General features: G+C 45.5%; 1 protein-coding gene across 1 annotated transcript; it reads right to left on the reverse strand.

The window, feature by feature from the left end:
• Positions 1–4,726: 4,726 nt before the first annotated feature.
• LOC124463739 (phospholipid phosphatase-related protein type 5-like) lies at positions 4,727–27,282 on the reverse strand. Its single transcript, XM_047015523.1, has 8 exons — positions 26,846–27,282; positions 24,759–24,860; positions 16,778–16,966; positions 8,405–8,525; positions 7,949–8,199; positions 7,602–7,778; positions 7,057–7,184; positions 4,727–6,623 (listed from the first exon to the last, which is right to left on the reverse strand). Exons 2-8 carry the CDS (start codon positions 24,831–24,833, stop codon positions 6,515–6,517), a joined length of 1,050 nt encoding a protein of 349 aa, XP_046871479.1. The 5' UTR covers positions 24,834–24,860; positions 26,846–27,282; the 3' UTR covers positions 4,727–6,514.

Consider the following 27,282-nt stretch of genomic DNA (forward strand, 5'->3'; position numbering starts at 1 on the left):
GTGATAAACCACACACACACAGTAACACACACAGTTACACACACACACACACACACACACACACACACTCATTAGTGTAACCCTGCATGCAGATATGCGCACACCCACACTCACAGCTGGACTGGGTGGCCCAGACATATCGTGCCTCAGGATCATGGGCATTATGCCAGACAGATGGAGTTTAAGTCACAGGGCAGAGATCACTACTACACTCACATACACTCACATACACACACATACACACCTACACACACACACACGATAAGTGGACATGACTGGGGGGAGGTGTGGGATGGTTAGGCAGGGCCCCAGAGGCAGTGTGGAGGATGTCCCGCAGGTAACCCAGGAAACGCCTGAACAGGAACTGGGGAGACACATTGCTAAAGATTGCCAGTTCGAAGGCACTTCACCCTAAATGCCCCGAGTCTGCTAAATGACTAAATGTAAATGTAAAATGCCTCGTCACCCTCAACAACTTGTCGCTGTTGAGAAAAACAATTATTTTCATCCAGTCAATGCTATTTTGTGTCACTTTTCGTTGTCATATGGAGGGGGCCACAGTTGAAATGGGGAGACGGTGGAGAGAAAGGAACAGAGGAGGGGCGGAGGGGCCTCGACAGAGCAGCCGAGAAGGATGGAGCGACAATGGCAGAGAGAGAATGAGTGTGAAGCAGCGGTTGAGGAGAGGGAGTGGCTGTGGCTGAGAGACATCGATAGAGAATGAATTGAGGGAGGAGAGAGAGAGAGACATTCACTGGGAGAGAAAGAGAGAGAAGCAGGTGCATTACCAATGGCTTTTTAAAAAGGTTACAGCATGGTGCTCCTCTTTTCTAATGGGGCTCCGGCTGTGCTTGAGAGGCAATTTCCGTAAAAGATAATGCTGCTGAGAGAGTGCTGAGTTCTTAGTGTGTGTGTGTGTGGTGCATGTATGTGTGTGTGTGTGTGAGCGAGAGGTAGCAAATGTTGTGTTCTCATTTGTATTTGAAGATTTTTCGAATACAGACGATTTTTCAAGACTTTCCAGAAGCCTGTGCATGGCTGATTCTCACAAGAAAAACATCTCATACTTCACATTGTTTGAGCAAAGCAATAATTCTTTCCACAGGCACTTTTCTCAAGGCTAACTAACATGCTACCGTGAGGTGTTGGAGGAGTATTACACTTCAATATGCTAGTCAAAAAAAATTGCAATCAATGAGTTCACTCATATGTGTATGTCCACATATATTCAACTCTTATTTATACCTCAAACTGTTTCTTTGAACTGGACATTTGTTGAAAGCCCTCAGAAACAAGCCGTGTCCATAGAAGTATACTTGAGTGCCACTAAGGGGCAGCACTTACCCACAAGTATTAGAATCAGCTTTATTCGCCAAGTAGGTTTACACAAACATGGAATTTACTGTGCCAGGAAGGTGGATACGATAAACATATAAGAATCTTAAATATAAAAAGTTGAAAAAAAACAGTCTAAATAATTCGTAACAATGCTATACAATTTAAAATAAGCACCTTCCTGCCATAGTAAATTCCTTGTTTGTGTGCAAACTTACTTGGCGAAATAAAGCTGTTTCTGATTTAGATAATATAAAATAATAAAACAATTATAATAGCTTTATGAATTTTGTGCAATTACGTGACAGATGGACTTTATAAATGTGTTAGTGACAGTTGGGAGTCCTTAAGCCTTGTTGATGAGGCCAGCTGCGTATTGAAAGAAACTGGTCTTGAGGCGTGAGGTTCTGGTCCTGATGGACCGCAGCCTCCTGCCAGAGGGGAGTAGCTGGAACAGTATGTGTCCAGGGTGGAAGGGTATGTGTCCAGGGTGGAAGGGGTCGGCCACAATCTGTCTTGCTCGCCTCAGGGACCTAGAGAAGTATCCTATACTGGGTAAGTAATTGACAATTATCGCCAAAGTAATTTAGGTAATGCCGGTACCATCGTTGTATTCACTAGTGCACAGTGCCCATGATTAAAGTATCAGTGAAACACAAATATAGATTACTTGGAATACCAGCAGAGATGAGGCCCTGCAGAGAGAGCTGCAAGAACTGAGGGAGAGACCAACAGAGAGAGGAGCAGAAGAAAGTCTGGGTGGAGAGGGAGAAGCTCCAGAAGGAGGAGATGGAAGGAAAGGTGAACGAGCTGGAAAACTTGGTGGAGGATCTGAGGCAAAACATCGAAGAGCTCCAAAGAAAACATCTTTATTTGACCAACTGGATTGAGAAATTCCGGCGGGTGAAAACCAGGAAAAATGCTGAGATGAAGAATTCTAAGAGGGTCAATGTCAATGCAATTGTCAATGTCAATGCTATTCTCTCACCACGTTCTGTTAGATTGACTTGGCCTTTATACACATGCAGGTGCAGACACTCAGGGAAGCAGCATGGGATTGAGAGACTGAGATCCAAAACAACATGGATCAAGTTCACACACAGATGCTGAGGAAAATCCAACACTCTAAAATGTGTTGCCTTTGTCGCTAGATCGAGCGACTTTTCACCCTTCCCTGGCGACAAAAGAATCCCATCTAGTGACTAGCAACGAATCTGACAACTTTTTGCTACTTCGGCAAGCTCAATTTTTGTTGTTGAGCAGCAGCAAAACAACTAAAATTAGATGGCCTACCTTTTCTTGTAACCTGATTAAAAAAAATCCACTGCAGACAACATCCTCTGAGAAATTCAATCCACTGCATGATTTGTTTTTGCATTACTTACTTTACACTTAAAATCCCTCACATGAGATGTTTGTGAGTATCCAGCAATCATTATATGAATATAAATATATTATTAAGCAAACAATAATTAGAGACATGGATAGGAAATGTTTCTTTATTAGGCTATGTAACATACAGATGAGTGACTGTCATAAGACTTGATTGAATTGGATGAATGCCAGGGTAGATACCCACACAAGGGTTTGGACGGCAAATTGTTTTTTTGGAAATGTCAATATGCTTGAACAACATTCAAATGAGCCTCTGCACGTTGCTTCCTTTCCATCTCTCGTTGGTTGTCTAGCTTGCTGCATCTTTATATTTATTTTGTCATGTGCACTATCGTGTTTTCCATCTATGTTTGTCTTTTCTCCTGTTTCTTACAAACTTGTAGCCGCCTCTCAATGTCCTTCCTCATCTCTTCGATCTGTGTCTGCGTTGGTTCCTCAACCTTTCTCTCTCACTGTCGGTCTCTCCGCCTCACTTTTAGGCTGTGCAACTGCTTCAGACTTCCCTCAAAGGATCGATTTTCTTCAGCATCTTTGTGTGAACTTGATCCAAGTTTTGGATGTCAGTCTCTCGATCACATGCTGCGCCCCTGACTGTCAGCACACTGTGTAAAAAGTCAATGAAACACTATACACAAGGTGGCCTATGCTGTCTCCTCTATAAACATTAACCTCTCACATTCCTTTTTTGTTCTATCTCTTTTTGTCTCTGCTCCTCTCTCCTCTTCCTTTCTTACTTTTTCCTAAGGAGCTCTTTGATGTTTTGCCTCAGATCCTCCACCAGGTTTCCCTGCTCCTTCACCTTTTCTTCCCTCTCCTTGTAGCATCCCAAGTTATATTGACGCTCTCGATATCAGATAAGCTGAGTTTCAGATCACGTGAAAAGTGCTAGCTAGTAGAGCTACTCGTGCTACTAATGCTGGCATACTAAACATTTGGTGTTACTTTGTAGATATTACAATACATTTGGCATTTAGCAATGATGTTGGACTTTAAAAGCAGTGTATATGGTTTGGCAGGGGTATATTGTCCTCCTGAGCACCATGCATGATGACAAAGCAGTGAATGACAACAATGTTGGGATCCAGTACTGTAACATAAGAAAATCAGGAGTGGATACAATGGGTCAGATAGTTCACTACTATTACTCATGTAAGTGGAGAACACGGTGGTGTCTGGCACTAAAAACATGATTTTTTACATTCATTTTAAAATTGCTCTGGATAAGAGTGTCTGCTAAATGACTGAATGTAAAATGTAAATGAGAGGACAAGTGCTTGGACTAGCAGCTGAAATATATCTTTAAATATATTTTGATATATATAACCTTTATATATAACCTTTCCCTCTGTGTGTATTTCATCACTGTACATCTCTCTTTCTTCTCCTCTCTTGATCATTAGGTAAGGGACATGGACTTGTTTGGCCACTAGAGGTCCCTGATTGTTAGTTTCTTCATCTGTTATGTCATGTTGTTTTCAGCACTGCCTTGTTTCCTGCTCCCTGCCTGTGTACTTCAGTCACCATGTTCTTCAGTTCTCTGCTTTAGTGTTTCAAGTGCCAGGACCAGCCTTGGTGGGTTGTTCTTTCAGAGCCAATTAGGAAGTACTTTGTTTTGAGGGTACTGTTGTCATTCCCTTTTGTATTTTGCCTGTTATTGGAACATTCTGGATGCCAAGAGATTCCCATGACAAAAAGTCAAAAAGAAAATGTTAAAAGCTTGTATGGCAAAGACAATTTATTTCTCTTATTTGACAAAGCTATACAAAACAGAGGACACGTTACATAAAAACGGTTATCAAATGGACAATAACGGTCTTGTCTCTTTTCTGTTTCAAACATGTTATGATGCTGTGTTGAGCACCTACTGACATTGGCCGGGTTTCCCAGATTCGTTAAGAAGCACTTAACGCTAAGAGCTTCTTAAGAACATTCTAAGAACGTTCTAAGAGCGTTCTAGAGCGTTCTTAGAATGCTCCAAAGAAGCTCTAAGCGTTAAGATCTTCTTAACGAATCTGGGAAACCCGGCCAGTAACTGTCTGGACTCCTTTATGGGGGTCTTAAGTTATTATGTCATGAGTTGAGGACCAATGAACTTAAAACCCATGCACACACACACTTTACAACCACACACACACCTCACACATTTACCAATCTGAATCCAAATATTTTTGACCTAAAATAATTTCTTCTCATTTCAGCAACTTCTGTACCCATCGCCAAGCCCTGTAATGTTACCATGTGCCAGCGTGGAGCTTAAGTCATTTGACTGACTAACACAGTCAGGCTGATGGAGTAGTGTTGTCATTCTTTTAAAGAACACCCTGTATCCTCTGACCGCTACATTCCTGCTGGTGTGAAATGTTTGCTACTTCCTGTTCTTAAATGGCCCATGTCAGGTAGTTGGACTCCCCTTAACTTCGAGGGACGTATTGAACACAAAATAATACCTATTGAATTGACTGTACAGCAGGATATCACACCCAGTGTTAGCTGACTAGGGAGTAAATGGGAGGATGAATGAGAGGATGAATGAGAGGATGAATGAGAGGATGAAAGGAGAGATGGGAGGATGGTGGAAAGAGGAACGTAAAGGAAGGAGTGGAGAGAAAGGAGCACAGCACAGAAAAGAGGACCACAGTCTAAATATCAGCCAATGGGAAAGAGGAGGAGAAGGCAGGGCAGGGTAGGGGCACGGGTTGGAGAAGTGTGGGGAGGAGGGAGAGTTTAGTGCAAACAGAACACCAGCACAACTGCCATAGCAAGTGAAAGAACGGTTGGTTGGCCACACTGACAAACATCACCAAAACACAAGTGTCCGGATATAAAGAGCCACACGTTTAGGCGTACATAAAAAAAACAACATAAACTTGTCTAAACAATGCATAAACAAACAACAGTTTACTCAACATTTTGCGACCAAAAGATGCTCTCAAAATGATCTCAAAAAGCAATCACAGATCACAGAAGGTCGAATATACTGTATATTTCACCAATTTATACCATGGTGAAAGCTTCAAATGATCAGTTGACCTTTCATCTTGTGTAATTTCAGTCTCTTTCACCTTTTCTACTGTGTTGAGTTAGTGGTCAGTTAGTTCAGTTTGGTTCTACCGAGTCGGGGAATCGGTGTCCTTTCCCCAATAATCACAAAACAAAGGGTTCCTTCGAAAATAAATGGGAGCGGTCCATGACAGCAATAATTTGAAAGTGGGGAATCATCCTCTTTCGCACTAACACAAAGAAAACAACAGAATAAAAAATCTCTATAGCACAGTAATACACAACGCACGCTAATACGCATTCCAACATTTACAAAACTGCTTCCACTCCGGTAGTCTGTGTTTGTATTATTTTGTCTTCGTTTTTTTCCTGAGTTACACAAACAGGTCCTCCAAGCAATTATTCATCGTTGACCAAGTGTCTCATTCGCTCATTGTCTTTGAATCACTGTTGACTCATATCAATAAAAAAGAAAGTGAGAGAAGACAAAGACAAAAACGCGGGGAAAAGTATTGCTTACACAGCTCTCAGAGTCTTTGCCTCAGTGAGTCATTTGCTGTGTTGTTGTGAATAAAAATGACAAAACAGAGAACAGGACAGAATCAGTTGGGGGAGGGGCTCCATCTCCGGTTGGCTCTCAAACAGGAACTGAGTGTCTCCGTGGCGACGCTGCTGCTCGGGGTCGACAGCAGGGGGAGCTACACCTGGGTGGAGAATGCTCGTCGGAGAGGGGGCCGTCCCTCGGGGTGGGCGGGGCAGGGGGCGGGGCGCTCGGAGGGCAGGTCTAGACTGCGCTGGTGATGTAGCGCCGCGTGGGGAGGAGCACATCTGGAGGGGTGGGGCACTGGTATGGCTGATGGTCATGTGATCTCAGAGTACGGTAGTCCGGGAACCTGAGGGAAACAAGGGAGGGATGGAAGAGTTAGAGAGGAGGTAAGGAAAATTGACAGGGAAGAGTTAATAAAGAAGAAGAACGAAAGAGGAATTGGAGAAGTCTCAGAATAACGGGAATAATGAGGGGCTATTTTAGATTGAAGAAAGAAAGAGGGGGGGACATCGAAGAAGTAGAGTCCCCCCTCCAAGTCGGAGGCGGAGTGAGTGAGAGAAAAGACCGGAAACTCTGAGAGAGACGAAAAGAGAATTGGACCAAGCAGAGCGAGAAAAGAAAGAATAGTAAATCAAGAAAAACAATAGCGCTCTCGTTCTCTCTCTTTCTCACTCTCACACACACACAACCAAGACCGGAGAAAACAAAGTTCTAGAAAGCAGCTGTCCCCATCAATCTCACGCAACCTCTCCTCACCCCTTACCTGGCTGCCACTTAACTTTTCGAGTGGACCCTCCACGCGGGGCAAGGTGACCAGGGGCATACCCAGGGGGGGCACAGGTGGCTGGGGGGGCAAGGGGGGCAGCGCCATCTGGGTCTGCTGGAAGTTGTTGATCACACATGTGACCTGAGGGCGAGAGAGAGAGAGAGAGAGAGGGGAGAGAGCGAGAGAGAGCGGGGAGAGAGCGAGAGAGAGAGAGGGGAGAGAGTGAGAGAGAGAGAGAGAGAGAGAGAGAGGGGAGAGAGCGAGAGAGAGAGGGGCAAGCGCAAGAGAACATCAAGAAGAAAAAAAAAGATTGTGTTGGAAGAAATAAGGAAAGAAACAAAACACCACACAGCATCTTTCAGTGTTTTATATTAATTTGCCTTCTATGACTTTGTAGTCCATGATTATCTGCTGCACTTACGATATGCAAAATGTGTACTTTATTTACCCATCACTTTGACCTTGACTGTCTGATTTAATCATACCACAAGCACGCAGTAAATATAGAACCACAGAACTACAATTCCCAAGGACTACAATTGCCCCATCTCCCCTCACCAGGAAGGCGGCGATGGCTCCTCCGGTCAGGTATCCAGCCAGGACGTCGGCCCAGTGATTCCTGTGCTCCGTCACTCTGACCACGCCCACCAGCACGGCCAGCGACAGCAGGGTCAGACACAAGGTCGGCTTGGTCAGACGTGTCCCCTTAGTTCGGAACACTAGCGTCACATACATCTGGAATACACACACATGCACGTACATACAAACATGAATGCACAAGAATGCTCACAAATATAAATAAGAGCAGAAGAAACACACACAACAAACCCCAAACCCATCTGCAATCACTCCTTAATTACACTGTGTCACATTCAATCCCTTCCCCTTTGTACGTTAGTTCCTACCACGGTGTAGACAGCTGAGTAGAGGCTAAGAGCAGCATCTTTTGAGGGGAAGGATTTGCGGGCGGACACAATCAGGTAGGGGTTTCCTGTGCAGGCCCGACGCTCCGTGATGTACTGCATGGTGGACTGACACCCCAGCGCCGTGTAGTTGGGCCGGCAGGCGGACAGGAAGTGAGGAGTCTGGTTTCCTGTCACCACCTGGCCGGCGTTTGCAAAAATGGTGGTGGTGAAGAGGCCAAAGGAGTAGACACCTGAGAGAGAAGAGAACAGAAGAGAAGATGAAGGGAGGAAGAAGTATAAGAGGAATGACAGAGAAAACACCAGAAAAAGTACAGATCTGCTGAAAACAGATAGAATAGGATAAAAAGAATGAGTGGTAAAAAAAGGAAATCCAAACACACGCACAGCATAAGAAAAGGAGGAAAGACTAGGAGGGTAGAAAAGGTGCACTCTTACCTAGGAAGCGGACTATTCTGCGGAGGAGGGGGTTAAAGTAGCAGCAGTCTGCCGTCACAATGGTCTTCTCCTGAGCTCCCTCGGACTTCACAAAGAATATGGTCACCTCACCTATCAGGATCTGTGCACCACACAAGGAGACAGATGGTAGACACACAAAGCACGAGGATACAAAACAGTCACGGGTTACCAAATTGTATTCAGTTTCATTCATGTGGCAGTCCCCTCAGAAGGCATTTAAGTGGCATAATTCCAGTACATTATCCTCCACGATTCTCTGACATATGAATCACAATCTGGTGCAATTCTGCAATTCAAACACAGCTGTCAATCACATCAGGGGGGCAAACTAGCTGTATGAAAGGTCAAACTACTCCCACCAACCACTGCAATCATTTCCTGAACCTCCAATTGTTTCGCTGACCCTTAATCGCTGTCCGCACAGTGACGGTCCAGGTCATCAGTACAGCCTATACCGGCCTTTGATACTGACCTGCGTAGCTTAGCAACTCAACCTTGATGACACAGGAGCCTGCTGACAGACGCACACAGGATGTAGGTTACAGACTCATGCAATATGCATGCCTGGGAGCGTAGTGTAGGAGGATGCTGATGGTGCCAGGATACTATTTGTCGGTAATATGCTAACATTGTGCTAGCATCTGGGAACACTGTAGTGCACCAAACAGCTAGGCCTACACTTTAAGGGTAAACATGTCAATGGGAAAAAAATACTTAAAAAATGGGTGCTGTAGACCTATGTTTTCAGGTTCTACAAAACATTTCGGGTGTTTCTTGCCTGATTCGTGGATTGGAAATAGGCCTACCTGTTAGTGCTGGATGCTATCATTTGACCACCTAGGGACGTCAAAGGCAAAAAGCTAAATGCATACTTTGCGAGGCTTGAGAGCCCGAGTCGTGATCTTCTGTGTGTTAGCGTTGAATGCTAATACCCAAGCCATGCCTACGAGGCAGGCAGAGAACCAGAGGAGAGGAGACACCCCAGGCCTGGGAGAGAGAGTTAGTCATAGCTACAGCCCAGAAACGACAGAAGGCGTGGATAAAAAGCAAGGCATAAGGGTCAACATTGGCCCTACATGGACTTTATGGAGGTCATGACCCGTAAACCATCGTAGATTTGCAGCCAATCTGGGCAAGACGCCAAGGTCGTGTCTGCAGTTCCCGACTGGCAACATGGATGATTCAACTGTTTCGAAGTTGCAACGACACAGCAGGCGGGTAATTACTCACAGAAAAACACAAAGTATTAAATATAGTTTGCCTTGATGATGCAGTTCAATTCTGCGCAATGTGCTGTGCGCGTAGCTTTGTCTTATACAACATAGTTCTATAAACTCGAAGAACGTTCTTGCAGCCCTTTCACTCCATGCACTACCATATCGGAAATTCCAAAAGGAGATTAATAAAACGATGCCCTTCCCTTTTATTTCATCCGGAGGATGTGAGCTGTCAGTGTCAACTGATGAATCTACGCTGTAGTGCGTGGACTGTAGAAAGCAGTTGGTTTTAACGTGGGTCTCTAGCTCATTCGGTTCTAGTCTCATCGCTGACAGGAGCATAACTGAATCTGTCTGACAGCGGTTCTCATCCCATCCCACTCGACACTCCAACAGGGATCATCAACCCCTCGAATCAAGGCAACTCAAAGGTACACTGTATGAGATGTTTTGCTTCGAGTTTGCCAGGCGTCGAATGAGAAGACTTTCTGTTCAATCAAGCCCACCTCTACAGTGAGGTCGAAACAAACACACCTGAACCCACACTGTGTACGGATTGTAGCATGCCGTCAGGCCCAGTTGGTTTACACAGGTAAATGAAGTCAAACCTGGCAACGCTAATGGACTCAAAATGGAGGCCCAAACGTGCCATTAGGGGTGTACAGTGAAAATGGCTGTGATTCAACTTTTGCCAAGTGACTGAGCATGAACCTCATTGGGATGTTAGTGAAGTGTGAGTAGCTTTTAACATGAGGTAAAAGGGAACCATGCATGTTTGACGGTACTTTAAAGAGGGGCTACGACAAGGCTTCATTATTCAGCTGAAACCCTCGAAACAACTTATAAAGGCTTCTACATTATTCAAATGGACGCGTGCACATTTTCAGACACACACCCCTCTTTCACTTTGATTCTTTCATGAGAGGGTTTCTTTGCACATTTCCATAATCACACCACCCCCCATAACTAATAAACTCCCTTTTCGGGTTGTTAACCTCCACTTCCGAAGACGACATTTGTCGCAGCCGACCTAGTGACCATCAGCCACAGAAGTGAAGAGCAGCCTTTTAAACACAGAGGCACCACAGGAAGACAAACTTCAAAGTTGTGGCATAGGCTCGCTGTGTGGCTCCCGATCGGCACTGACATCGTTTGATAGCGAGAGATAAAACACAGGAATACTTGGAGGAGATCAAATGATTCAACTAATAGATGTGCCTGACCTGTTCCTGCTGGCTGTCAAAGAGAGAGAGAGAGAGAGAGAGAGAGAGAGAGAGAGAGAGAGAGAGAGAGAGAGAGAGAGAGAGAGAGAATGTGTGAGAAAATTGGAAAGATAGCAAGAGAGAGTACAGTGAAGATGAAAAGAGAGAGAGAAAGATGATTGCAAAGACAGAGCAAGGTTCGGGGGAATTCAAAGAGCCCAGCGAAAAGAGGGAAAAAAAGGAGAGAGAGAGAGAGTGAAAGGAGAGGGTGAGAGTGAAAGGAGAGGGACAAAGTGAAAGGAGAGGGAGAGAGTGAAAGGCGGAGAGATAAAGAGGGTGACAACGATGACTGACACTGGCTGTCTTCTTCTCCCTGAGAGGAGATCACTTGCTTCAGCAGCCCTTTGATGAGTGTGTGTGCTCAAGGTGTGTGTGTATCTGTGTGTGTGTATGCATGCATGAGCTGAAATTGTGTGTGCTCGTGTGTGTGTCCTCATTTTGGGTCCGTGAGTTTGGCTGGCATGACTGCTGACAGCTCTGTCAAACCAAACCAGTTAAAGTGTTTAACGAAACAATTTAGTTTCTTTGAACGCAACCTTTACCAACTACTCACAGGCAATGGCCCACTGTACTGTATTGTCTGTGCACAGTTCAAGCATAGTGACTGAATGAGGGAAGAGGCCAAGAGAGAAATACTCTCAGATGGAACGTGTTTTCATGTTTGGGTGCTCCATTTAATGGAATAGATTTTGAAGAGTGAGCATGAAACAAAAAAAAACATGCATCCCAAATTGGTGTGACTTGGTTCAAATTGAATGTGTGTGTGTGTGTATGCACGTGTGTCTGTGCATGTGTGGGCTTGCTGAAGTGTGTGTGTGTCTGGGGGGGGGGCTTTCTGATTGTGTGTGTCAAATATAGCAATAGACACACTGACTACAAGGACAAAGACAAGGATAGAAAGAGGACATGAATGAAATACGAAAAATCAAACATACGATAATAAAACTAAGAACAATAACATTTAACACATTTAGTCATTTAGCAGACACTCTTATCCAGAGCGACTTACAGTAAGTACAGGGACATTCCCCCCGAGGCAAGTAGGGTGAAGTGCCTTGCCCAAGGACACAACGTCATTTTGGCACAGCGGGGAATCGATCCGGCAACCTTCTGATTACTAGCCCGACTCCCTCACCGCTCAGCCATCTGACTCCCATACAATAACGGCGTGAACAGAACAGTGGGAAAGCCAATGTGTGTGTAATGATGACTTTTAGAAGGGGCACTCCTGTGTAGCATGACAATCACGGATGACTGGATGACTGCTAAACTGGAGGCTCAACCAAGCATTACATTCAATTGTAGGCACACACACACACTAACACCAACCTTTCTTTATGCAAATGACAGAAAATGCTGTAAAACAACAATGAGGAGTCATCCTTTAAACAAAGGGTCTCAAATGACTGCTTTAAAGTATGGTTAGAAATGTCATTATTAATTGAGTCAACAGGAAATTGTCCTTCTGTCCAATCACAATGGTTTGTTTGAAGTTCCTGCGATGACGTCATTTTAGATAATATAATTCTTAAAACAAACTGGGATAAACATCCGGCGGTGAATATTTTTCAAATCCTTCTTCAGAAGTGCAGCTGTAATGCCACTTCCTGAATGGATTCAGTTATTCAGAATATTCATTTGCTGTGGAGACACCAAAAATAGAACTACGTGCATGCTTAATAATTCATATTTAGTTTTGATTTGTAATGTATGAAGGACAAAGTGGAGTATGTGTGTGTGTGTGTTGGGGAGGGAGCTAGGGTTGAGGGAGGGGGGTCTGTCTGTCTGGTTGTGCATGCATGTGCCTCATCAAATGTTACAATTCACTAGGCTTGTCATAAGTGCTTTATAATGCTTAGATAAACATCACATGGCGTTTGTTGACATTCCTAACCCTGCGCTCTAGTCACACACACACACACACACACACACACACACACACACACACACACACACACACACACACACACACACACACACACACACACACATGCACCAGTTCCAGTAACCATGACAATTTAGCTTCTCTACCCACTCTCTCTCTCTCTCTCTCTTTTTCTCTCTCCATTTCTCCCTCTCTCTCTCTCTCTCTCTCTCTCTCTCTCTCTCTCTCTCTTTCTTTCGCTCTCCAATTCTCTCTTTCTCTCGCTCTCCAATTCTCTCTCTCCATTTTTCTCTCTCTCTCTCTTCATTTCTCCCTCTCTCATCCCTCCTTTATTATCTCGTCCTCTCCTGCTCAGGCCGTCTTCCCGAGCCTTTGTGAAGAATCTGGGTTACCTAAGCATCTCTCCTCAGCTCCATTTCTCCACATCTCGTTCCCTCTCTCCTTCCTTCCTTCCTTCCTTCCTTCCTTCCTTCCTTCCTTCCTTCCTTCCTTCCTTCCTTCTCTCTTTTTTTTCTTTTTCACCCATCTTTTCACTCCCTCCAAATCCTGTTTAGGACTCACTATGGTGTTAAACACGGTGTGTGGTGTGTGTACTGTGATCTGTGATACGTTTCTCCCTCTCTCTCTCTCTCTCTCTCTCTCTCTCTCCCTCTCTCTCTCTTGACTCTCTTTGCCTGGGACTCTCTGTACTACCTCTTCCTCATCCCTTCTCTGTTTACCTGCTGTTACATTTATTCCGACAGGGAAATCCCAACCCGTCCTCCTCTTCCCTTGTCATCGTTGCTCCCTCTCTCTTTTCTCTCGTGGGTTTCAAGAGAGGACAAGTCCTTTTTTTTCCATAACAAGGTAGGAATGTAAAAAAAAATCATTTTACCTAAATCCTTAATCCTTTATCTGGGAGTTTGTTGGGATTATTGGGTTATCTGAAGAAACCCAGTTAGGATTTGTCACATAGGCAGACACAGAGGGTGGAGAAGTAGGTGGGGGCATATCTGGCAATGTTAAAAATTAAATGTACTTCCTCCGACTCTTTTCTGTATGACTGTCACTTACATGACTAAAGCCATGTTGATCCTATCTCTCCTTTCTTTCGTTCTTTCTCTTTCTTTTTTCTTTCTTTCTTTCTTTCTTTCGTTCTTTCTTTCTTTCTCTGTCCCGCTTTATTCCCTTTCCAAACTCTGTCTCTGTTTCCCACTCTCAAGCCTCCAAAAGGTCTACATCATGCATGTTTCAGAGTACAAGTCCATTGAAAGACAGAGCCTCAAAAACAAAAAATGAGAGAAAGGGACAGCATGTGTGTGTGTGTGTGTGCGCATTGCCCAGCTGCCAACATCTCAGTCTCTCTCAGAGTTTATTTCACCTGTCAGCTCTTTATCAGTGACATGTATCTGAGGGAGGAGGGAGGGGACCAATCTACTGGTTCCGTTGAGAGGGATTGAGGGAAGGGGGACGAATGTCCACGTGACACAGCAACCCTCCTCCTCATCTTCTTCTGTGGACAGCTCATCCTGTCACAATCGCATCCATAATTCATCAGTTGTGAGGAGGATGGCTCTTCCAAAGGCCTGACTGACAGAACAAACAAATGGAGAAATCCGCCGTCTCGATCTGTCTCTCTCTCTCTCTCTCTCTCTCTCTCTCTCTCTCTCTCTCTCTCTCCCCCTCTCCCCCCCCCCCCCCTCTCTCTCTCTCTCTCTCTTTCTCTCTCTCTCTCACTGTATCCCTTTCTTTCTCTCTCTGCCTCTCCTTATTCCTCCCCCCTCTCTCAATGCCATTCCATGTGCTTTATGCATGTTTACGTCAGAGTTGTTGAAATAGCGGTTCAGAGAAAACATACAATAATGAATTAATGCATGGCTGTCTGTTTGTCTGTCACACTGCCTTTGGATATTTGGCTCGCTCTCTATATCTTTTCTTTCTCTCCTACCTCTTCTCTCCTACTCCCCCTCCCAACTCGGCTTCATAGGTTTAGTTTTAAGTCGAAGAGGACAGTTCTGCAGGGCATTCAGTGTTAGGTGCATGTATGCAAGTGTGTGTGGTTGTGTGTGTCCCAGATACAAAGGTGCTAAAATAAACATTCTTTAAACTCACAGTTCATTTTTTATTTATCTCAATGCTGAAACACCTGCTTTTTAAAGCAGTTTGTCTTGCTAACTGCTAGCCAATTAAATGCTTAATTTGGCCTGTATACATAGCCTGTTTGTAGCCTGTCGGCTAATTTAGCCACACACCTGGGCCACATGGCTACATTCATTTTATGCTAATACCGGATTAGCCTATAGGCTAACACGCTAAAGACACTGATCATAGGCAATCGGCGTTCAAATGTTAAATGTTAAACCGGTGATTGCTCTCAACTTAATTCTCATTGTGTAGGCTCAAGGGTGGCTAATCATTAGCATGCAGAAACACACACATACAAACCCCAAGCTGCCCCTGCACACACCCTGCATTTACACACACACACACTTGTAATTTGCCGCCTTGCTATCGGAAATGGTTTAAGTAGTGCTTGCGACTGCTCTTTCAACTGCCGTGCTGTTACGTAGATGAGCAATTAGCACAGAGGATGCTGGAGGTTTGGAGGGTCCTGTGGGTTGCAGAAGGTTCTAGAAGGATACCATTAGCTAGCGGTGGTTATACTGTACAGGCAGTCCTCAGGAGCCCTGTTCTCATAGTGACTCCTCGCTGATCCTCTACCACAAAACCATTCATACTCACGCGCGTGCACACACACACACACACACACACAAACTCACACACACACAAACACACACACACACACACAGTTAAAGGCACTCAAGCTACAGTACAGGCACACACACTGAACACTGCTGAGAGCTGAAGCCTCCTTCACACAACCACACACTGCTGTAAGGCAGGGTGTCCACCCACACAGAGAGAGAGGAGGAGTGTGTGTGTGGGGGCGGGGTCTGTCTGACGAAGAGAGAGAGAGAGAGAGAGAGACACACACTTGGGTGAAGTGGGAAATGAAGGATGTTTGTAATGTACACACACACATGCGCGCGCACACACACACACGCGCGGCGCACACACACACACACACACACACTGAGCCGGTCATAGCAGCTTGGACTCGTTGTTTTCACTGTCAACTTATGGCTCCAGTCAGCAGTGGCCCACAGACTTGACCCTGTGCTGAAGTCTAACTGAGTTATTATCACAGTCCAGCACTTCTCTGACACTATGCTCCTAGCTAGCTGGATCGCTAACCTCAGAATTAGCTTTACACCATACTGGGGGCACTGGATAGGCCTGCTGCAACCTGGCTTGACAGGGAGTGTACAGTAAGAAAAGGGGGATGTTACTTTCTGTCATCCAGAAACACACAAAAACACATTGATCCAAACTAGAGAAACAGAGAAGAGAGGTTTCCCATCTGGGAATACTGTTATGAACTGGGACTGCATGCTGTTCACCTGGTGTAGATATTTGGGATAATATGGCAACTAATAATAGTACTCCTACACAGGCACATTGGAAAGAAGTGAAATGATAAACATAAATGATGTGCGTTTACGGTAGAGACGTCTATTGTCTTCTCCTGCTCGTTGCAAAGTTGAAGTGGGCTGAGGCATCGGCTAAAATGTGACAAAACACACAGAACTGCCCCCCCCCCCACATGCGCACACGGACACACCCACCCACACATCCCTCTCGCACAAATCTCAATCCACAACTACCACGTGAGCAAAGCTGGAGGCTTGTATGTGTGTGTCCAGTATTCCTGGCTTCCAGTACATGAATGTGTGTGCGCGTGCTCTGTTTGGCAACATGTGCTCCCGTGAGTACACTCTCAGGTGCGTGTGTGCACATGTAGACTCGTGAGTGTCCGTCCGTACGCCTTTGTGTATGTGTGTGTTTGAGTCTTTGCCGGCGCTGTCTCTGTGTGTTGATCTGCCTAACGTGTGTTTATCTGTGTGTGTGTTTGTGTGTGCTCTAGAGGTATAAGAAGTGAAGTTCTTACCGTAACGGTCGGTATAGCAGTGACCAGTGAGTAGACCAGCACCGGGGGCGCCTTGCTGTCATCCTCTGGTCCCGGGTACGGCTTGGAGAACGTCCTGTCGTAGCAGAAGAACCCTTGGATGTGAACGGGGAACGTGTCCGTGTACTCAAAGTAGTACGCCAGCAGAACGGTTCCTGCCAGGATCACCAGCTGGAAATAGAACATGGTCGTTGCAGATTTGAGGATGATAAAGAAAATCTGCTGGAGTCTGATATGATGTGTGTGCGCGTGTGTGTGTGTGTGGTTTAGAGAAGGGAGTTGAAAAAAAGGAGGCAAAAACGAGGGAGGGGAAAGAGATCCCTTTTGAGCACAGTGACAGAGGCTTCCAGAGTGTGTGAAATGAGTCAAGTGTGCGTGGAGAAAGATAGTGAGGGAGAGAGAGACAGAGAGAGACAGAGATAGAGAGAGACAAGACAGAGAGAGAGAGAGAGAGAGAGAGAGAGAGAGAGAGAAGAGAAGAGGAGAGGAGAGAAGAGAGAGATTCCTCCAGCAGTGCTGCCGGAGGCGGAGCGGTAGGGAAACAAACGAAAAGCGATCAAAGATGCTGCTCTACTGTACACAGGAAAGAGGAGAAATGAAGCGAGCGAACGAAACAAGAGAGACAGGGAGAAAGAGAGAGCGAGAGAGGGAGGGGGGGAGAGAGAGAGAGAGAGAGAGAGAGGAAGACAGATGGGGAGAGCTCGCACCTAAGCGAGCACAAGTACACATTTGAGAGAGAAGGAGGGAAGGAGGTTGGAAGGGCGAACTTGTAAAGTGTGTATGTCAATCACACAATGTGAGCCAGTGTTTATGAGGGGCACAGTGTCGTGTATCACAACACACACGAATAGAAGCCATGTCGAGAGAGCACCTCACGATGCACAGACCCAGCTTGTGTGCTGACATGTATGTGTTTGGTTGTGTGTTACTTTGGGAATCAGCATGTATGTCTTCCTCAGAAACGAGTGGGTACGTTTGTATATAATGGTGAAAAGCAACGAGAATGTCGTCGTATTGGCTGTTGGATTCACACAGTATATGAACTATCTGAAGCATTAACGGAGGGGGAGATGATCGTGGAACTTCACGATCCACAGTCAAATGCTCTATCCCTGAGTTACATCCATCCCTAGATAACGATGTATCTAAGAGGGTGAAGTCTGTGGACTGAGCCCCCAGAGAGTTGTAAGGGACTGGGGGGGGGGGGGGGGGGGGGGGGGGGGGTTGGGATACTTCTGCTTCAACCTCACAGTGCTTGCGGCTCAATCCATCGTGTCAGGAACAAAGTCATCTGGGACACAAACGCACTTCCACACACAGCCCAGTCTATTTATAGATCCAGTACATCAAACAGCTCCTGTATACTGTTGCCTTGTTGGTCTCATTCCCTCAATACGTATGTGTGGGTGTGTAATGTCTGTGTGTGTAGTGTGTGTGTGTAGTGCATGTGTGTATCTCCCCCCATACAACCCTCTTTTACTGTAAGTAATTCTGACATGAATGTTATGTTCTCCATACTTCTCCTTCATCCATCCCTCCATCCCTGTCTCTCCCCCTCATCTGTAGACAGCCTGAGGGAGTGATGGAGGGATGGGGGAGGAAGTGTCGTTTAGAAAAGCAGTCAAAGTTCAGACAAATAAAAAACAGTATATGGAACGTTAAAGAAGAATAGCCCCTAGGAGAGAGGCACTCTGTCATTTCCAATCTGAAACCAAACTGGGCAGAAGCATTCCTCTCCATACAGGCCGTCAACATGAGTTCAAAGGAGCTTCTTTAAGGTGAAAATAACGAGCAACCATCCATCTGCAATACACTCTAATATTCAGAAATGACCAATGAGACTGTAGGGGGTTTAATACTGGCCAAACAACCAAAATTACTCCCCTTGAGTTTAAAGGAATAGGTATAAACCTAATACCTTGTATTAACCTTAACCAAATATGCTGCAATTACAGTTATTTGAGTCTATGGGTTAAATCAGAGCAAAAATGGTCAAAGTAAGTGAAGTGAAATAGATATTTAATAACATTGCACATTAATTAAATCAATGTTAAGGCAAACATGTTACAAAGTGAATGCTTTACATCTTACCTACTCTACTGTGATTATTGTGAATGGGAGAGAGAAATAGAGGTGAGGAAGGAGAAGGAGTAGGAGAAGCCAGAGCTGCGGAGAAGCCTTCGGGAGAACAATCTAGAGAACAATGCTTTACAATTCCCTTTATACACAACTATTGTCTGTAGAACAACCAATCAGACCACATCTTGACCCTTACTGGGAAAACCTGTTCATGATAGAACAAAATTCCTCTCTCGGTCCTTGTTGAATACCAACTCCAATGAGTCATGTTAAACTGTGTAAATTTTTTTAAACATACGCGTTCTAACATTGTCTGGAATGTTTCCTTAGATTGTGTTCTTCAAACCAGATCTAACTAGTTATGTTCTGCAGCCTATTTTAAGTAAGCTTCAAACTCATAAACACACGCTGATGGCAAATTTTCATAATATATATCTTTGGCACCGGTCTGAAGGGCATAATTAACTTGGCGGTTTTTACTTTAAGAAATCTCTGTCTCAAGCTAATTATGCTCATCCGAGTTGACCCCCAGCTAGCCGTGGCAAAATATGCCGACTCTCATTAGCATAACACACTGTAATGGCAGCCATTTTGGCTGGCTGATGATAGTCTTCTTTTCAACAAAACTTCAGTGCCTCCACTTCCCTGGCTAATTGAGGGTATCTCTCTTTGACTGTCCGAGTGAACTTCTCAGTTTTTCCTGACACATTATAACTGCATTTCAGGTAGTTTTTTACGTTTTTCTTTTCTTCACAGGAAATAAAAATAAGTACAAGGATTACACAATGTAGTCCAGAGAGACAGAAAAACCCAAGGACTAAAGAATTTGTGTCATATAAGCTGTTTTTGATGAGCTACAACATTGACACCAATGTACCCCGGGAACACAACAGCGAGGTTACATTTTAACGTTAGCATCAGCCCTGTCAGAAGGGTTACTTGTTGACCTGACTGTGAAACACCAGATGGCATAAAAGTCACCCATAAAGTCAAGTGTGAGAAGTAGGTTGGGAGTGTGTGCGTGCGTGTGACCGGGACACGGTGTCAGGACGACAGCCACCTTGTGATGAGCTGTCCCTGTGTTGCACACAGCTGAGGCACAAATTGGAGACTAAACCGAAGGTTTATGCATATACAGCAGAGGGTTTCACTTCTCAGCTTTGTGAATGTGTGTGTGTGTGTGTGTGGATATGCATGTTTATGTGTGTGTGTGTGACCTGATTTCCTGGCTAGCAGCCGGCTCACTTTGTCACTTTTTAGGTGAATATTTCAAGGGGCCAGCCCATCTCTGCCAAAACCTCCAGTTTACAGTCCCGACATGATTAAAAGCCACGGTCTGATCTCAGAACACTGCCACTGCTGGACCTCCTCAGGCTACTGCTCTCTCTCACACACACACACATATATAAGACACACTACTTCCAAAACACTCACTACACACACAATGCACAGTTGTATGCTAAGGCACACACACTCCCTCAGAGTTAACATCAGCAAGCTTACATTCTCACTAATTGCCTGTCAGTGAGTGTGCAGTTCTATGTACATGTTTGTGTGTGAACTCGAGTGTGTGTGTGTGCATCTGTGTGTGACAAAGAGAGAGAGAGATACACAGAGAGAGACAGAGAGAGAGAGAGAGAGAGAGAGAGAGATGGAATGAACATCATACCAGATCAATATGTCTAGTCTGCCACCTGGTGCTCTGGGACTGCATTGCAGCAGGTTGAAAGATGGATGGCCCTATCGAAGCGGGACGGAAAGGGCGAACAGAACGAGAGGTTTCGGAGAGAACTGGAAAACAACCAACGCAGGGGAGGATGGTACAACATTTAATGAGTGCATGAGACACCATGGGAGCTGCATGGCGCTGGCCGCTGGGAGAGAAAACTAGGGAGTGACTGGACAAAGAAAATCAGGAAAATGTGAGCATATACAAGGCAAAAGGAGAACAAGATAGGAGAGGGGGAGAGAGAGGGATGGAAGACCGAGGGAGAGAGAGGGAGACTGTACGAAGAGGCAGAGAGCTAGAGGACAGAAAGAGGAAGAGCATGGGAATAGTAGCAGATCAAAGACTGACTACATCTTTTGGCGCCCACACACCCTATCGCCCCTTCCTCCCCTCCCCTCTCCTCTCTTTTGTCTCTCTCATTACTGGGTGTGTTTTTCGTCCTTATCTCCTATTCCTTGTTTTGTTTTTTTTGCTTTGGAATTTCTGCTGGAGGAATCATCTGTTAAGTCCATCTTTATACTGCACTGTCTCGGTGTCTCTCTCTCCCCACTCTCTCTTTCCCCGCCTCACATACCATTTATCTGGAGTGTTTGTCTCGGTGTACTGTTTCTCTGAAGAACTGAACTGAAGAAGAAGAAGAATGAAGACTGATTAAGACAAGCTTTATCTATGCTTGACAAGGCCTCACAGTCATGAAAAGCACATTTCAGGAGCCACAGACATCAAAGGAAACAGGCAATTTACACACCCCATTGAAATATTTCAAGGAACATTCCAGTGCTAGAGTGCCCCTACAAACAGGCAGCCAGACATTCGACATAGCTGCACAACCCCAGCGTTAGCCAATCCCTTCTCTTGACGCGACGACAGTCAGAAATGACTGTGACTGAGAGAGTGTGCGCGACTAAGACTGTGAGTGTGCCAGGGTTGCTCAGGGGGGGAATTTGCTCTACCCCTCCTTTCAAGAAACTCTGAGAGGAAACAGGTGGGAGCGAGCAAACAAGTGTTCTCGCTGCACAATGACAAAAATCCCATTGCGACGAGGGGCTATTCATAGACGCATGGAGATAATGAGCGCGAAACTGTGGCGAATGCCGTGCGAGAGGGCTGGTAATGTGTCTCTGTCTTGTAGCGAGGGAGACGGAAGTGTGCAGGCGTGTGGAGGTGCTTGTGTGTATGTGGGGAGAACAGATGCATATGCACCCAGTTCAGCCATGCACTTTGTGGCCAGGTCCTTGTTATGATGATTTATTAGTTTGTTTTCAACTTTAACAATGTTTTCGAAATGGGACAACGTATCAGTATATTGGTGTAAACGCACAGAATTGTGAAAATCAAAACGGTTTCCCATCAATATGCTAAAAAAACGGCTCGAAATTTGAGTGTGGTGAAATTCCACTGAAAATTCACGTTTTCCAAGCATGCCTCTCCAACCCCTTCCTTTAACGATGTCAGCCAACAATCTGTTGATCAAAATGACTTTTTAATCATCCGTCTTTTGAAGTGGATTCTGTGTTACCCTTGAGTCCAGACACTTCTGAAACCCCTTTTCTCAGCAAGACGGTCACGTTCAAAGCGTCAAAAAGAAGGGAGAGAGGGGATTTGCGATTGGCCAGCCACAAGAGTGGGAATCGGCTTAACAGTTCTCAATGGCTCTGACCCATCCCTGTAGGATTTAGAAGATTTGTCGACTCGTCCTGCTTTACGAAAGGACTGATAAACGTCTGTTTCTCACGTTTCTGAAAAGATGAGAACGGGAAACAGACACGAGAGAAAGAACGAAGAAATTGAGGTGGGGAGGTTGGGAGAGAGAGACCAACAAACGAGCATAGAGCCAGAGAGATATACCTTGTTTACAATAGGTTTAAAATTAGGCTTAGGCAAACGGAAATGGCAGCGCCAAATACAAGTGTAAACAAACACTGAGACGCTTTGTGATCCAACCACTCGAACCACCTGCTGAGTTAGTCTGTGATGATTTGTCAGGAATATTAATCTATCAAGCATTGCACAGTCAGTCGCTGAACACGTTTACGAAAGCTTTATTGCTTACGGCCGGCCCACAAGGAGACAAAAACGTAATACGCCATTGTGTTACAAAGTTTGTCTGGTTCACAAGTCTTCAGGTAAGACCATTTATTGGTGAGAAGTCTCCTCCCCTGCATGTCAGTTGTCAATATGATCGATCCCATAGACAGAGTGCGCGTGCACGTGGAAACTTACAGAGTTCTCCGACCCTAGGCTTGACCATATGATTCAGTCAACACAGATAAGGTTTATTGCACCTCTAGTAAGATAATGGTCAACCTAGGTCAGTTTGTTTACGTAAGCCTAGTGTTACCCAGAGTTCAGATTTGGGGGTAGGCCTTTCTGCACACAAGGAATACTGAACACCGAATCATTCTTATACAGGATAACAGTTACATCTTCAATTTTTCCAACAGCATTTGACCACACATCTTCAGTAGTTTACGCCAATGCTGCCGATGTGTCCCCAACTAGCACGTAACTGGAAAGAACATCATAGAAAGCCTTTGCTTTTCTAACATTCATCCTTTTTCATGTCCTGAGCTCTTTAAATAAGTCGCAAATAACTTTTTCCTGCTGATTTTGTGCTACGGTAGGAGACCAACAGACTCCCATAGAACGAGAACGAGAGAGAGACCTACACACTTGCAGAGAGCAAGAGAAATACCGAAAGAGAAAAAGAATGACACAGGGGCCTGTCGGTGTGGAAAGAAAGGGATGATGAGGGACTAATGTAGCCTAACAACAAAAACCAAACTGCCCTCAGGGGGGAGCTGTGATGCTGCCGGTCGTGAGCGAGAGAGCGAGCAGTCGGAAGAGGAGAGGACAAATTAGGAACGGAGAGGAGAGACTCCAGAAGAGAGATGGTGGGGATCAAAAAGGGAACTGAAGACGTCAGTGTTTAGAGGAAGAGAAACGGGTGACCATTGCCTTTGAGAAGGCCACTCTAAACAAATGACAGTCCTGAAGGAAGAGCGAAAACAAAAAGGAATCCAGTGAGTGTGAGGTTTTCGAGTGCACTCGGGAGCATGTGCACTAGAGGAGAGATGGAGAGGAGGAGCTCTGAAATGTGTAATGGGTGACTGGGCAGTGCGCTAGAGACAGTCAAAGAGAATTGATTAAGCGGAGGACTCCCCTGGAAGGCTGGAGATGGGAAAGAGCGTTTGCAAAAGTAAGTGTTGCAAAAGAAGCTCAATGGCACAGTGAAACATGGCAGGAAATACATATAGAGGAGACCAAGTCTCTCTGGATTGTGGGAAATGTAGGCGATGGTGTGAATAGTGAGGTAGTACAAAGAGTGTTTGTGGGGAGGTTTGGTGTCCTGTTGGGTAAACTGTAATGTGAGTAGGAAGCATTCTCTTGAGAATCCTTGTTTACCATGGTTTCGCTAAATAATGTGACAATTACTTTTTTACATTTAAGCACACTCCAGTTCTCATGACAACCATAGATGGACAATGTTTGCTTTGTAGCAACTCAGCAGATTTTAACTGCTGAAATGAATCCCTAGACTATTTCAATGCAATTTCTATTTAGAAACAATTGCAAATTTCAACACTTCACTTAATACACTTCAGCTCTCGTGGCGTGAGAGGGGCGAAGCCACCACATAACCGGTTGCTAGGGCAAACTAGAATGGCGAACATTGACCAAATGCTAATGCTAAAACTCCTAACCGCTCTAACCATGCTAGCCCCACGGGCTTCGTGGGCACGGCCTATACCCAGAGTCGTAGCAAGCGCGTTAGCGCCGCAGTGGGCTAATTGGGTTTCTCGCGTTAATTAGGCCAATTCATTAGCAAACACGTCTGAGGGTATGAACGCTCCACTGAGTCATTTAGGGATTAGAGAGAAGCCGTCGCGGGAAGAGAAACAGGGGAGAGAGAGGCAGAGAGGGGCAGAGAGCGTCAAACGACAAAACAAAGAGGTCACCCACGCCTAGTCCCAACACTCATCACACTGCTGGCACCTCTCCTCCTCACTGACTTCTCTCCCCGACCTTGTGGCTGACTGGATTCGAAGGAAAAGTACCCCGTGGCTTTCAACCTACCAATCATTCCCCCCCCCCCCCCCCCCGCTTCGAATGCATTTGCATAACACTTCAAGCCCCTCCCTCACACCCACTCACCTCCACCATCAGGAAGCATGGCACAATGTAGGTGCTGGTTTTCTGAAGTGCCCTCCAGTCTCCCACCATGTTCATCTTCTCTCCTTCGGCTTCAACAGGCACCTGCGGAATTGAAAAAGACCTTTACCAAAGGCACTAGCAGACTCGGTCTACGTCACTGCTGGTTCCCTGGTTCCACACATTTTCTTCATTTTTATAGTCCGTAATCCGGTGTCGATGATTCATGCTGATGGAGAGTAGAATTAGAATTCGATTCCCAGTCATTTTTACTCACGCTGAATTCCGATTCATCGTGGATGAGCAAGCAGTAAAATAACTAATCCTTTCATTCTCCTCTCCTCTCTTCTATTGCACCTCATGTCCCCAGTTGGCATACAAACACACCACACAAAAAAAAAACGAATACTGTACACACCCACAGATGGCACAGTACACAAACAGACAATGGCAAGATGAGGTTGAAAGGCAAAGCAGTGGAGAGGAGACCGAGGAGGAGGAGGATCAAAAACAAAAGGATGACAAAGAGATAAGGAGGACAGACAGAGTCATGACGCACGTGGCGGTGAAAGCTCAGCTTGGGGGAATCAGGAGAAGAAGAGGATGTCAGGAAGAAGAAAAGAGAGCAACAATCCCAAATGGAGCTCAACTGGTTGACCCCCATGAGAGAAAAAGACTGACGCTTGACGTGATAGGAGCGTGCCAACTCTGTGCAATGCCCACTGGGCATTCGGAGGGCTGTGAGCAGTGTTCACTCGAACGCTTTGCTGCTTTCCGGATGTCTGAGAAACATCTGAGGCACATTGTTCCAACACTGCACGAACGGCAGTTCGGGTTGAAACTGAGTTTTCTGTTTTAATTCAAACAAACTTCTGGTGAGTATGTGAACCCGTATTTTTTTGGATTGAAAACAACTTGCTTTCTCTCCAGATTGATTTCCCTCAAGATCTTTTAAAGCCTATACATGGAAAAGGAAAACAACATGTGCTCTCTCTCTCTCTCTCTCTCTCTCTCTCTCTCTCTCTCTCTCTCTCTCTCTCTCTCTCTCTCTCTCTCTCTCTCTCTCTCTCTCTGTATTTCTCTCTCTCTCTCTCTTCCCCCCTCTCTCTCTCTCTCTCTCTCTCTCTGTCTCTCTCCCTCTCACCCTCTGTCTGTCTGTCTGTCTCACACACACACATACACCATATATCTGCCCATTCTGTAAAAAGGCAGCTGTTGCTTGATTTTTGGACACATTTAATGGGCTTCCCATGTGTACACTAGTATTGGTTTAAATCCATCCATTATTAAGACTCTCATGTTTTGGCTGCTACACTGCAACAGATCTCTGAGGGTCCATTAACCAAGTTTTTATGTGTGTAGTGTGTATAATCCTACACACACACACATTCACACCTACAAAGGCACGGACACACACACGAATACACACATACAACAGCCACGTGCATGCGCACCAACACAAACCAGGAAGATCGAGCAAGCATGAAAGCCCCGCTCTTAATGTAAGCACTGTCCGTCTCATCACTATGTGTGGAAGCCGGAAGCTTCTAATACCTCCTGCATCTCCCAGACAGCATGAAACCCTTCCTGACACGTTCTCTCATAGCCTACCCTTCTCTCTCAACCGCCCACTCGCTCACACACACACACACACACACACACACACTGCTGACATGCCACTTTCTACTCCCCCTTGCCAATCCACCCGTCAATCCCACAAGTGTTTGACACCCAGGTACTTGCGTTAGTGCGAGAGCGTGTACACCACAGCAAGGAGAGATCCGCTGCACTGCTACAAGACAGGCTCCACAATGTGGGTCAGAGAGACAGGAGCTGAGAGATATCTCTTCTCATGCACTCATCCCTCGAACCCCCTTACTCTTTCTCTTTTATACACAGACACACACGCACACACACACACACACACATCCACTCACACAACTTGACAGACAAACCAATAATTGATAAAAGCTTCATTGAAACCACAATCCCTACGTCCATCGTGGGGTGACATCCCTTTACACGCGCGCACAATTACCAAGCAGAAAAGAGAAGAAAAACAACAAAAGGAATGAAATCGAAGGTCTTACCTCAAATTCTGTACGGACAACTGGTGATGCTACAGATGTGCCATCGTCTACACTGAGAATGCGGTTGTAGAGTGTGTGAATGTGCGTGTGTGTGTGTGTGTGTGTGTGAGGGAAAGAGCCTTCAGATGTTCCAGCAGACTCCCTTTCTGTGTCTTGTCCCTCTTGTGTCCGGTTGCTCACTCTCTCTCCAGTCCGAGCCGCCCGCCCAGTGCTTCTGCTGCTCTCCCGGGCGTGCGGGCACAGAGAGACAGAGAGCGAGACAGAGAGAGAGACAGAGAGAGAGAGAGAGAGTGGATAAAAGAGTGAGCGTAGCGCAGCCAGTCAGCCTCTATCCACACTACATGGGAAACGCGCTAGATCACCAAGCTAATCGGCTAATCGGCACTGCCTGTGCACCGGGGCTAATTAACGAAGTGTCGGATTCCGCAGGCTTCAAG

This window comes from Hypomesus transpacificus, unplaced genomic scaffold (assembly GCF_021917145.1).
Source record: "Hypomesus transpacificus isolate Combined female unplaced genomic scaffold, fHypTra1 scaffold_300, whole genome shotgun sequence".
Lineage (NCBI taxonomy): Eukaryota > Metazoa > Chordata > Actinopteri > Osmeriformes > Osmeridae > Hypomesus > Hypomesus transpacificus.

Bases quoted from the DNA above. Each gene is read 5' to 3' on its own strand.
- LOC124463739 (XM_047015523.1), bottom strand. From the start codon at position 24,833: ATGAACATGGTGGGAGACTGGAGGGCACTTCAGAAAACCAGCACCTAC. The intron at 7,779-7,948 runs GTAGGAACTAAC...TGTGTATTCCAG, and splicing joins ACTCAGCTGTCTACACCGTG to ATGTATGTGACGCTAGTGTT. The intron at 6,624-7,056 runs GTTAAGTGGCAG...TGTTTCCCTCAG, and splicing joins GTGGAGGGTCCACTCGAAAA to GTTCCCGGACTACCGTACTC.